General features: G+C 44.0%; 1 protein-coding gene across 10 annotated transcripts in view; it reads right to left on the bottom strand.

Moving 5' to 3' along the window:
* LAMA3 (laminin subunit alpha 3) overlaps positions 1-11509 on the bottom strand; it is a 241787-nt gene extending 230278 nt beyond the window's left edge. For 2 of the 10 annotated variants that reach the window (XM_033837630.2, XM_033837631.2), the window contains exon 1: positions 10943-11509. In XM_033837630.2, coding sequence (XP_033693521.1) covers positions 10943-11239 — 297 coding nt within the window. In that variant the 5' untranslated portion in view covers positions 11240-11509. The remainder of the gene's footprint in view (positions 1-10942) is intronic. The other 8 variants (XM_019930511.3, XM_033837628.2, XR_004521554.2 and 5 more) reach the window with 7 other exon arrangements.
* Positions 11510-13827: the final 2318 nt, after the last annotated feature.

The raw sequence follows: 13827 nt of genomic DNA, 5'->3' as shown, positions 1-13827 counted from the left end.
TCTTCCTTGTGGTTAATCAAGCAGATTTACTCTTTCAGCTATGGTCTTCCTAAGCTCCAGTGACAGTTGCTATCTATTACAGCTAGGGAAAAACCACACTGCAGAACCAAGGCAAGCAACTGATCAAAGAAAAAGGCAGCTGCATGTAACACCAAGTATGTGAGGGGTATGAAGTGTTACTTCAAAGCCAGCATGGTGCTCAGAGAAAGGGAATGAAAACTTTATCAGGTCCTGGTATTTCTATTAGAAAAAGTGCCTTCAAGGTACATTTTTATTTAAATAAAAGTCTACTATTTGACCTAAAAGATATGAAATAAAACAAGAGGGAAAAAAAAATCAACTAGTTTGTGGCAATCTTACTAAAAGATTTTCCTGAAGAGGTCTCTCAGCAACTCCTGCTACTTTTTCTGGTACATTAAAAACATTCGAAATTCAATGTCACATTAAAGATACATTAAGTGATCAGCTGTCACAGTGAAATAGGAACATCACTTAGAAACAGATAAAACATATATGTATAACTGATTCACTTTGTTATAAAGCAGAAACTAACACACCATTGTAAAGCAATTATACCCAAATAAAGATGTTAAAAAAAAAAAGCTTCAGTTCCTTTAAAAAAAAAAAAAGACATATAGGAAAGTTTGAAAGTCTAAAATTTTTGTGTTCTTATCAAATCACTAGGCAAACTACCTTGCATAGAATCTTTGCCACCAATGTCTTTTGTACACACAAATCCTCAGCCATATTCAGTCTCTGCAGAGCCAATCTCAGGAAACAAGGCGCTGGGCCTTTCATTTCACAATCCCACCCCATCCTTCCCCTGATGCAGCCCCCAGAGCCCTCACTAGTAAAGGAATCACCCAACCATTGGGCTCTGTGCAGCTCACTGTGTCCAGAGCCCCCAGACTCCCACCACCCCACCCGTGTTATTAGGCAATCCTTATTTTATGCCCCACTGATACATTCTTCATATTTAAGGATTACTCTCAATATGGGTGATCCCTAAATATTTGTTCAACCAAGAGCTCTCCTTATTCTGTTCAGGGACTAATTATGAATATCAGATTGCAAAGTCTCAAAAGCAGAGACCCTAGGACCACCCAAGAGCTTCATGTAGTCCCCCATCCTCCACCCTCCCATACACAGATAACTTACACGCTGGTCCATAAACACTGCTGACTGACCGAGAGGTTGGTGATCTGGCTTAAAGCTGAAGCTACTGCTAGGGACTGAATATCTGTGTCCCTCCCCCAGATTCATACGTTAAGACCTAACCCACTAGATGATGGTATTAGGATGAGGGTTCCACCTACATGAACGGAATTAGTGCCCTTATAAAAGAGGCCCTGGAGAGATCCCTCATCCCTCCCACCTTGTGAGGACAGTGAAAAAACAGCAATCAGCGAACAGGAAGTGGGTCCTCACGAGACACTGAATCTGCCCACACCTTGACCTTGGATTTCCCAGCCTCCAGAACTGTGAGAAATAAATTTCTGTTGTTTATAAGCTATCAATCTATTTTTTTGTTACAGCAGCCCAAACGGACTAAGCTGAGCTGCCGTAACAAAGTACCACAAACTGGGTGGCTTAGAACAACAGAAAGTTATTGTCTCACAGTTCTGGAAGCTGAAAGTCTGAAATCAAGGCATTGGCAGGGCCCCTCTCCCTCTGAAACCTGTAGAGGAAGGATCCTTCCTTGCCTCTTCCAGCTTCTGGTGGTCCAGTCCTAGTCATTGGTCTCTGCCACTACATTAGGCACTACTTTGAAATTCAACACACCAGGGCCACAACTGTCTTCCAGAGGCAGGTTGTTGAAAGTCAGGTATTTTTTCTGTCAAACAGCACTTCCATCAAGGTGTTGCTCTAGTAGGAAAATCCTATGATGGTGTTGCCCTTTGAACATTTCTCCAAAAAGCATCTATGAAGTGTCTGTGATAAGCTGCCGCAGGGAAGACAAACAACAGGAAAATGTGGCCTCACACTCAGGAAGCTCGTGAATTAATAAGGATACAGACATGAAAATCAATGGCTCCAAGGCCATGAATGGAGTTAGGGAGGTGGCACAGAGTTTGGCTGGAACTCTGAGGGAAGAGTAGCTGGCTCGGCAGTGGCAGCATAGCACAGCAGGTAAAAGCATGAACTCTGCAGCCAGAGTACCTGGCTTTTCCACATACTAGCTGTGTGACCTTGACCAAATCACTTAACCTCTCTGTGCTTCAGTTTCCTCATTTGTACACTGAGTGTGCTAAGAGTACCTCCTTTATAAATGGTTGTGAGGACGAAGAAGTTTGTGAAAGAGGCTTTAGGACAGTGCCAGGTACCGATTAAGTGTTAAATTAATACTCCACATTAAACAGGGGAGCTATTGAACCAAAAAAAGAAAAAAACAACAGGGGAGCAAGTCTCCTGGTTACTAGGCTGTTCTCCCTATTCTCCATTCTGCCCGCCTCCCCTTAATTTGGTATCACTCCTGTACACAGTATATAGTGCAACTTGAAAGTAATGGAGAATTACATCTATACCCCACAGTTAAGATATGCATAGATAATCTAATTAAAACCTATATTTCTCTCAAGCTAATATTCATTTATTACTTCCACATGTATTTTCTAAACATCTAGGATGGGAAAACCAAGAGAATACAATATACTTATGATATTGAGAAACGGGCAGGACACATGGGACTCAATGAGTTGGCTCTCCCCAGGGCAGGTTCCACCCTGTTGGCAGGAGGGATCTAATCAAGGATCTGCTAGCTCATGCAAACAGCTCTTTTTTGAGAAGGAGAAAAAGGTTCCCTGCCTCTGAGTAGATACAGCCTTGCCCGGGCTGGATTTTCAGCCCCCTTGGCCAGGAGCCCATGTATACAGCACAACACAGGCAGTTCTATTGACTAAGACCACTGAGGTACCATTTAATAAATCTTTTCCTCACTAGGCAAATGGTTCCACAATGTTGAGCAAAAGTTAACACAGGTTTCGTGAAAGCCTAAATCACAACGGGAAATAAATTTATGATCTGGAAGAATGTATCAGTGCTACCAAAATTCACCTTAAAAAATTAATACCTCCCCAAAAATGTTAGTTTAGCTGATAAAAGTGTGTGTATATATGATGTGGGCGTATATAGGAATTAGTAGATATACATATAACTCCTAGCTCTGTCCCTTGAAAGGGTCTAGAAGCAATGACACACCGGTAACAATGAGCACACCTCATATCCAGACTTGGTTTCTACATACCACACTCAATTTAAAAAAAAAAAAAAAAAACAGAGATTTTTGGAAAAGTAGTTAGTTCCAACACTGGAGCAAAGAAAATTAAAAGTGACCCTGGAACATCTTGCGTTACCAGAAAGTGCATAAATAAATGAAGTCCCTACATAAATAATATCTGAACTAGTTATTAACGCATTACCAAAACAATTCAACATTGCTATTCTATAGAAGGCTATAAATGTCTTTATGCCTGTGGATTATTCAGCATGCCAAATGTGTTCAGTGTATAATGCACTGTACACGTCATCATTAAAAGAACGTTTTACTCAAAAATTTAAAATGACTATTGTGCTAATTCATTTTTGTAGCTTACCACCTTAGAAGTCTTAAAAAGAATTTTTTCTCTCCATGAAAAAACACATTTATTGAGCACTAACTATGTGCCAAGAAAAATACTAAGTGCTTTTATCCTCCAAGTAAACCTGTGAGATACACAGGTTTATTAACCCTGTTTTATATATAAGAAAACTGAGATTTTGCAATTTTCCAAGGTCAGAGAGCTGGTAGAGTTAGAATTCAAACTCAGGTCTACATGATTGTAGAGCCAGAGTTCTTCATCTCTAAGTGAGAGTAGTTTGATAATATCTACAGTGAGATGATATTGTATTTTCCCTCGCAGGAGTTTCCCTGGTCATTTAAGAAAATTGGGTCATAAAAAGGCTAGTCACCTACAGAAAGATCCACACTGAGACACATTATAAACAAACTGTCAAAAGACAAAGAGAAAATCTTGAAAGCAACACGAGAGAAGCAATTTATCACATATAAGGGATCCTCAATAAGATTAACAACCTATTTTTCACTGGAAACCATGGAAGCCAGATGGCAGTGAGACGATAAAGTGCTGAAAGAAAAAAACTGTCAGTCAAGAATTCTATACCTGGTAAAGTTATTCTTCAAAAATGAAGGAGAAATTAAGACATTCCCAAAGAAAAGCTGAAGGAGTTTGTTGCTAGTAGACCTGCCCTACAAGAAATGTTAAAGGGAGTCCTTCAAACTGAAATAAAGGACATTAGACAGTAACTCAAAGCCATACAAAGAAATACAGAACACCAGTACAAATAACTACATAGGTAAATTAAAAAGCCAGCATTATTGTATTTTTGGTTTGTAACTTTTTTTCCTATATGATTTAAAACACAAATGCATAGAACAATAATTATGTTTTTATCCCAAGGGGCAACAATGTGTAAAGATGTAATTTGTGACAATAACATCATAAAAGGGGAGACAGACCTATATAGGAGCAGAGTTTTAGATGCTATTGAAATTAAGTTGATGTCAAATCAAATTGGATTGTTATAAATTTAGGATGTTAATTGTAAATCCTCAGAGTAAGCACTAAGAAAATTACTTTTAAAAATTTACAGGGGGGGCTTCCCTGGTGGCGCAGTGGTTGAGAGTCCGCCTGCCGATGCAAGGGATGCGGGTTCATGCCCCAGTCCGGGAAGATCCCACATGCCGTGGAGCGGCTGGGTCCGTGAGCCATGGCAGCTGAGCCTGCGCGTCCGGAGCCTGTGCTCCGCAGCGGGAGAGGCCACAGCAGTGACAGGCCCGCGTACCACACACACACACACAAAATTTACAGGGGATTTCCCTGGCGGTCCAGTGGTTAAGACTCCAGCTTCCACTGCAGGGGGCACAGGTTCAATCTCTGGTCAGGGAACCAAGATCCCGCATGCCGCATGGCACAGCCAAAATATAAATTAAAAAAAAAAAATTAACAGAACAGGAAATGAGGAGGAAATCAAAATGACACATTAGAAAATTTAATTAAACACAAAAGAAAACAGTAATAGAGGAACTGAGGAACTAAAAAATATATAATGCATATATATATAAGACATATATAAGACATTTGTCATATATAAGACAAATAGCAAAATGGCAGAAATAAGTCCTTCATTATCAATAATCACTTTAAATGTAAATGAATTAGACTTAGTTAAAAGCAGAGACTGGCAGAATGGATTTATATATATATATATGTTCTAAAACTAGACTCTAGTAATAGCTGCACAACTCTATAAACTTTCTAAAAATTATTGAATTCACACTTAAAATGGCTGCATGTTATGGTATTTAAATTATGCCTCGGGGCTTCCCTGGTGGTGCAGTGGTTAAGAATCTGCCTGCCAATGCAGGGGACATGGGTTCAAGCTCTGGTCCGGGAAGATCCCACATGCCACAGAGCAACTAAGCCTGTGCACCAAAACTACTGAGCCTGCACTCCAGAGCCCCCGAGCCACAACTACTGAGCCCTCGTGCCAAAACTACTGAAGCCCACATGCCTAGAGCCCGTGCTCTGCAACAAGAGAAGCCACCGCAATGAGAAGCCCGTGCACCACAACCAAGAGTAGCCCCCACTTGCCACAACTGGAGAAAACCCACGTGCAGCAACGAAGACCCAATGCAGCCAAAAATAAATAAATGAATTTATTTAAAAAAAGAATCATTTGTCCTTCAACTGCTGGCTGTAATCATCTGAAGTTTTGAAATAACTCTATTAATAATTGTTACAAATATATCAATGGACACAGTAAATGTTTTAGATTTCCCCAAAATCTTCACATCTGTATCACAAAGGAAAAGGCCCTTGTTGAAGTTAACAAATGGCTCTCTTTCACAATAGTTCTGTAAACAGAGCCTTAGTGAAGTTGAGTTTCCTTTATGGCTATTAGTGCAAGTTACACAAACACACAACTGGGACTGCTTTGTGGCAAGCATGCTCACTCTTAGCCATAACTCAGGTGAGTGTACTTCTCTATCAATATCATTTAGGTTAAATACAAATTCTTAGGCATAAAGCAAAGTGCACTGAAAGAACTTATAAAAATATGTTGAACTGTCGATGTACAAAATCAAGATCATATGTTTGCTGGGACTTCCCTGGCGGTCCAGTGGTAACTCTGCACTTCCACTGCAGGGGGCGCGGGTTTGATCCCTGGTCGGGGAACTAAGATCCCACAAGCGGCACAGCGTGGCCAGAAAAAAGAAAAAAAAAAGATCATATGTTTGGTAAATACGTGCAGGTCATTTCTTGTGAGCATAGTGTTTATGTCAAGCTAAACCAAACCCAAGGTTATATTTTCAACACAGCCTTCCACTTCCATTTTATCATCACCTCTATCAGATGTCAGTAAATTCAGTCCTCCCTTGGTATTTGTGAAGGACTGGTTCCAGGAACCCTACAGATACCAAAATCTGCAGATGCTCGAGTCCCTTATATAAAATGGCATCATAGTATTTGCATATAGCGTACATACATTCTCCCACGTACTTTAAACCATCTCCAGATTACCTATAATACCTAATACAATGTAAATGCTATGTAAATAGTTGCCACCATAGGGCGAATTTAAGTTTTGCTTTGGGGAACTTTCTGGATTTTTTTTCTCCCGAATATTTTTGACCCACAGTTGGTTAAATCTGTGGATGCGAAACCCAAGGATACTGAGGGCTGACTGTAATAATGTCTTTACACTCCATAGGTTAGTACACATTTAAAGTTAAAGTGCAAATTGTGACATATTTCGGTTATAATTACTTTTCATCAGAATAGAACTAATTTGCATACTTTTCTTGTCTCCTCTTTATAGTAACTTCAACTGTACCTTCACTCCACCATCCTTTCATTCAATATTTTCCAAGCACCTATTCTGTTCCAGGCTTTTGTGCTCAGCACTGGAGAGATAGCCGTGAACCAGACAGATAGGATCCATGAATCACAGAGCTCTCAAACACCAAAAACTTAATGTCTGAGCAGTAGCAAGTATATAAAATCTTATTTAATGAATCTTAAGTCCAGAGAAACCACAGCAAACATTTTTCACCCAACAAACAAAATGCAGACTTTTTAAATGCTCTGCCTGTTGACACATGCTACCGTTCAAGTATCAGCATTGTTATTACAGAATCAGGACCATAAACCCTGGGTTTTTTTCTAAGATGTGACTTTTATCCATTTTTTTACATTTCTTGCATCCTTTTGGCCTGAAATTCTAAACTCTGGCTGGCTCCCAAAGATCTGTTTTTAGAAAGTTCAAAGAAGTAGAACTTTTTTTGTTAACTCTTCTCCATTCCCCATCTTGAGCTGTACATGAGCAGATTCAAAATGATTATCACTCAGGTACAGCACATGATTAATCATAATCTCTCTTCCTTTCCTCCACCTGTCTCCCACCACACCCACTTTTCTGAAAGGCAGGTCTGCACCAGCTGCTGCCAACACTGGGCTAGAACAAGTGTCTAACAGCCCAGCTTCTGGAACATGCTTCTCCTCATTACATGAGAACCTCTCACATCAGCAATCAGTGCACCTGCTCAGGCCCTCAACTGTGAACGCAGAAAGCACTTTTGTTCACCCCCAGTTTTTACAGAAAGAATAAGGCAAAACACCAGATAGCATCCTTTTCCTGCAGGCTACACCTTGGCCTAGAAATGCAGTCTGTTGAGTGACCTCAGAAAGGCACTTCCTACTCTATCTAGGCCTGTGGACCCAGGTTTAAGCATCTATTCTGGAAACTCAATCAGAACAAGAAACATGACTTTTCTGGACTTCCCAAAACAGTAGTGCCAACTTATGATACTTAATAAAAATTCCAGCTGAGGAGAATGAGAGTTGGCCCATTTCTAGGCAAATCTGGGGAGAAGAGATGGCTGAAAATTTCCTTGATAACTTCCTTCTCCTTACATTTACTCTTCCCACAATTAGAACAATTCTCTCCAAAGCTGGGTGTGCCAGGCAATCTAGTGGGGTGCAAGAAGGGAATATTAAAACTGTTTATTTTACTTAAAGTGAAGAAATTCAATTTTTCTAATACTTAAAATACAGATTGCCTATAAATGCCTTCATCCAGTCCACAAGTTAGCAGGTCACAAGAGTCCTGAGTGTCTGTTCAAGGGGAGAGGAGAGGTTTCACCAGGCTATCATCTGATCAGGACACACGAAGCGTAAGTGCACCTGGCAAAGTGGACATGTGGATTCTATTCTCCTAAATAGCAGAACAGTTAAAACCTTGTACTGAAATGGGGAGTGATTATGAAATACTTTTGACTACACAGGCTCACTGGTTTTCTCATAGAAAAGTACTTAAAAGACCTCTTAAATTTAAAGATGAGTTATACATTTTTTTTTCACAAAAATTCCAAATTGGCTGACTTTTGCTGGGATGACAAGTGACTGCCAGTAATATACTACCTGATAGATATTTACAAAATAATGGAAGTACTTTGTTCCATCAAAGAAAAGGTGTTGTTTTAAAAATGTGTGAAAAAGGACTTCCCTAGTGGCGCAGTGGTTGAGAGTCCGCCTGCCGATGCAGGGGACACGGGTTCGTGCCCCGGTCCGGGAAGATCCCACATGCTGTGGAGCGGCTGGGCCCGTGACCCATGGCCGCTGAGCCTGCGCGTCCGGAGCCTGTGCTCCGCAACGGGAGAGGCCACAACAGTGAGAGGCCCATGTACCGCAAAAAAAAAAAAAAGTGTGAAAAAGTAAATACTGTTCTAAAGAAATGCAAACTTTGGAAAGACCATTTCATAAAACAGATGTTTGGAAATGTGTCATCTTTTGTTGCTGAAAAGATGGAACTGTGTTACTCTAAAAGTTCTTATATTTGCACATTTTAAAAACACGGAAACAGAATTTTGTAACATTTTTCCAAATGAAGAGTGAACTTTGAATCTATTGTTTATAGCATTAAAACACAACACTTTGCTATCAGGAAGTACTGAATTCCACTTGAAAAATGAACATATACTGGCCAAGTTTCTACTTAAAAAAAACTTTTAGAATAATTGGAGGATGGAGCAGAAGTATGAGTACCACAATTTAGGAAATTCTCACGGGGTCCCACTCCTAGAAAGGCCTCTCACTTAGTTTAATGCTCTGCTATCCCCACATCTTGAAATTCATAATTTTTGAACAAGCAGTTCCATTTCATTTTGCAATAGACTGCAAATTATGCAGCTGGTTCTGGAACTCAGCAGTCAATGCAGTTCTTTCATTTGAATTTACATATTTTTGAGGTATTTTTTCAGTGATGACAACTACTAAATTCCAGTATTAATGTAAAACTATGAATGGCTATATCATACGTGCTAAACTACACTTGTCAAAAATAATTATATATATGATTAACATTTGAATATTTGTTTATAACTGGTTATACAAAGTCACAAAACATTTAAAGAAAGCAAAATTTGGGGCTCTTTTTTTTTTTTAAGGGAGGTTGCAATTTTTAATTAATTAATTAATTAATTTATGGCTGTGTTGGGTCTTCGTTTCTGTGCGAGGGCTTTCTCTAGTTGTGGCAAGTGGGGGCCACTCTTCATCGCGGTGCGCGGGCCTCTCACTATCGCGGCCTCTCTTGTGGAGCACGGGCTCCAGACGCGCAGGCTCAGTAATTGTGGCTCACGGGCCCAGTTGCTCTGCGGCACGTGGGATCTTCCCAGACCAGGGCTCGAACCCATGTCCCCTGCATTGGCAGGCAGATTCTCAACCACTGCACCAGTAGGGAAGCCCTATTTGGGGCTCTTAATAAAGAAAAAAGCATTTTCATCATTATTCTTTTTATTTCTATTTTTGTATATTTTATAGTACACACAAATTAATAAAGTCATACATGCATGTAATTTATAAATAAATGAGCATCTATCGCATAAGAATATACTGCATGTTCAACAACCTGTCATTTATGGGAGTGCTTAGTCAAAAGACCTTCTAAAAGACTGACCTAGACTCGGAATGATAATCTTTCGCTTTGGGAGCCCAAACTCCAAAATTACTCCCTCTTCTGGCAACAATTTCCTCAGCAATACTTCCTGGGAGAGGGAGGGAGGCAACGACAGACGTCTTAGTTTAAAGAGGATTTGGAGTCAGGACTGGGTTCAAATCCAGATGTCCTCCATGATGACGTAGGCACATTTCTTAACCTGGTCACCCGATCCAGTGCCCAGCGCTGTTGTGAGGCTCGTGTGTAAGGACCTGGCACATTTCCAGATGCTGATGAAGCACCAGCGACACTAGCATTTACACAGGTGTTCGCAGTAGGAGTCCGATGGACTCTGAGCACCGTGTCTGTCCACTCGCGCCTAATGGCTCTGGATGGTGGTACTTCAGGCTGTGGGGTGAGGTGCGTTTTTCTGGTGAGATGGGAGTGGTACTACTGATACAGTCTAAAAGTTCTCTCTTTAAATACACCACGGAATCTAACTGCTACCAGCTTCTCTGCATAAGGTCGGGGAGATGAAGGGCCTCGAAGGAGGGGCACCGGTGAAGCCCAGGGGGGCTCAAGCCCTGGCCAGGCGCTACCTGGGTGACGGAGGCAGGACAGGACCACAGTTCAATACATCCCGAGAGCGCAGCTTCGGACTTTCTCCTGGTCAAGCCCAAACTTAACCTCAGCCTGTATTCACCTCGGGATGTGCAAAGCATACCCATCCCAGCCCCGAGCGGCGCATCGGCGGAGGCGGTGTTCCCCAGTACCACTCCCGGGGGGCACCGCGCCCACCTCCCGGGGTCGCCGACCCACGCAGGGGTTGGGGGAGCCCTTCCCGGTCGCCTCGGGTCCCGAGAGTGCGGGGAAAAGGCCCGACCCCTTCGCCCACGGTGGCTGGCCCGCGCGGGGAGGGAGCCCGCCCGGGAGGGACCTGGGACCTTACCTGGATGGTATGGCCGCTGCTCTGGACGGTGGGCCCCCCCACCAACTTGCAGTAGAGCTCGGGCCGGGGTCGCGTGCCGCCGGGCTCCCGCTCCCCGCAGGTGGCGGTGGCCCAAATCCTCGCCGCCTCGGCCAGGTTGAAGTAGGGCGGGTGCAGGCTGAGCCACGCCGGGGCCGCGGGGTCCCGAGCGGTCGCGCACCCGGCGGGGGGCGGCGGCAGCAGCAGCAGCGGCAGCAGCGGCAGCAGTAGCAGCACTGACGGCGGTGCCCAGCCCCGAGCCCGCCCGGCTGCCGCCATCTCGCTGCGCGCGGTCCTCCTGCCTCGGCGGCCGGCGAAGGGGCTCGGGGGACACCGCGTTCTCGGCGGACAATCCTCAGGCTACCAGCGAGCGCGGCCCGAGTGTGGGCGGCGTCGGCGGAGGCGCGCCCGCGCCCCCACGCGCCGGGAGCCCGCGGCGAGGGGGCGGCTCCTCGGGTTTGGAACGTGCTGCGGCCGGAGCTGGCACCCGCCGGATAAGGAACTGACAGCGGCCGGCCTCGGCCCGCAGACGTTGTCTCCGCCAGCGCGCTGCGCGCTGCCAGCTTCGCCGGCTGGGAGAGCAAAAGGCGTGTCCCCGGCTGCCACCCCCGCGGCTGAGGCGGGGACCTGGACCGCCCCACCTCCCCACGGCCGGGGCAGAGATCCGAGAGTCCTCTTCTCCAGAGCCTCACGGTGGATCTCGGACTAGCGGGAAGGAGGCTCGCGGCGAATGGGGTGAGACAGCAGAGGCAACTGCCACTGCCTGCAGAACCTACACCAAAGACACTGTGGTTTCCCAGATGAGTTTCAGTTGTCAAAGGACAAGTCCCGTCAATTCTCAGACCCTGGGCGCCAACGATACCTGTGGCACTGCACACGCATACTGAGTGTGAGATCAAAGGAGCTCTGGGGAACTGGGAGTGGCAGAACGTACACAATCTAAAGACAGCCACTAGTGCAAGTTGTAGTGTGCCCAGAGGTAAAGGTACTTTGGAGGAAATTCTTCACATGCCCCATCTGCTATATTTTACAGGTGAACAGAGACATCGAGTGTATTACTCGAGCTGTCACATTGGCCTCTGGGGAAAAGGATGCGAACCCCCCACCTCCCAGGGCTGAGGCTTGGTCTTGCACGCAGGACATCTCACCAAAACGGAGCCCGCAGAGGTCTCTAACAATTAGAAGGGGGTGTCATTGCTGCAGGCCAGGACGGACACAAGTGCCCCAGAGGAAGAAGGACTAGAGCTTCGAAAGACGGAGAAGGAAAAACGAGGGAGTGTGTGAGAGCACTGCTCGAACAAAGATTGAGATGGGGATCGAAGGGGAACAGTTGAAAGGAGAGAACTAACTAGTCTTGAACCTACACTGCTTTGCCCTAATAAGAACATTCATATTTTAATAAAGCAACTGAACGAGTGCCCAGCACTACCTGGAATAGTCCTGCAGAGGTGGTATGGTCCTTTCTAAACTGATGAAAGAAGATTGCAGAAAAGTGAGAAAGATTTTACATTCTTTTTATAAAGTCCTTCCGGACAAGATCATTTGCAGGAAAACTTTCAACAAACAGCTAAGATTCCAAAATTATTTTATCAATAGGCAGATAAGAAGGCGAAGGGCTTCCCTGGTGGCACAGTGGTTGAGAGTCTGCCTGCCGATGCAGGGGACATGGCTTTGTGCCCCGGTCTGGGAAGATCCCACATGCCGCAGAGCCTGCGCATCCGGAGCCTGTGCTCCACAACGGGAGAGGCCACAACAGTGAGAGGCCCGCGTACCGGAAAAAAAAAAAAAAAAAAAAAAAAAAAAAGAAGTTAAATTCTACATTGAAGTAACTGTTCTCGACTCAGCCAGTAACTCCCTACACTGCCAGGCCTGTTCACTGAGAAGTTCTGATGTCAGAATCCTCAGCAGCAGAACTGACCATCTGTGGATTCACAACAACGCTTCTTCCTCATAGAACTTCGCATTTTGCTCCAAAAGGCAAAAATTACGAGCGTGACATAAAAATTGCTGTATTGTACATGACAACATTTCTTTTTGGTATGTTTTATTACACTCCCTAGTCAGAAGGTATATAATATCATTGCAATTGAAAAATAACTTTGTGAAGTCAGGGCACAACAGGTGTGTTTGCCCACTGAGAATAGCTTTAAAGATGAACAAATAAAAGGTACATATCTGAAGTTCATATTTGTTAGTAAAGTTCTCTCTGTAAAGGCTATGTATCCAAAACAAACATCCCGGGAGCACCGACCCTCCGTGGTTCTAGATACGGGAAATATGATGGGAATATTGACACTTTGGTTGGGGGAGGGGAGAAAGGCTGCTCTGAAGTTTAAATGAAGAAATGTATGAGCAAGTGCTTTTAAACACTAAGGCAGCAAACAGAAGGCACACTTGTATTTTTAAGGCAAAATGGGGCTCTTATGTTTTCATGGGGAAAGATGATGCTTGAAGAAATGAAATGACTTGCCCATGTTTTAAGAAAAATAGGAATAATAAGCAGGACCCAGAGCTTCCGATTCTCAGTTCATGCTCCTAGGAGGACTCGGGGGGGTGGGAGGTGCGGAAAGCCACCTGGGTGAGGCCCATGTGAGGTGTGAAGGCTTCAGAAGTGTCCCAAGCACAAGAGGAGCTATTGGTTTACTTAGCTCTAGAGGGGTGGGTGCGACAGACATGCATAGTTGGGTGTAAACAAACCCAAACTAACACAGTGAATTTGGCGTTTGGCTGACCTCTCAATACTTCAGCAGTGATTCATGCATAGCTGTGTCCTTCAGATCTTAAGATAGAAATGCAACTTGCCATGCCATTGTCACAAAGAATTTCCCTAGAATCAAGAATGTAGACACGCAAGGGTGGTAAACTCA

Source organism: Tursiops truncatus, chromosome 13 (genome assembly GCF_011762595.2).
Source record: "Tursiops truncatus isolate mTurTru1 chromosome 13, mTurTru1.mat.Y, whole genome shotgun sequence".
In the NCBI taxonomy this organism is placed as follows: Eukaryota; Metazoa; Chordata; class Mammalia; order Artiodactyla; family Delphinidae; genus Tursiops; species Tursiops truncatus.
This window is presented reverse-complemented; position numbering and strand designations above follow the sequence as displayed.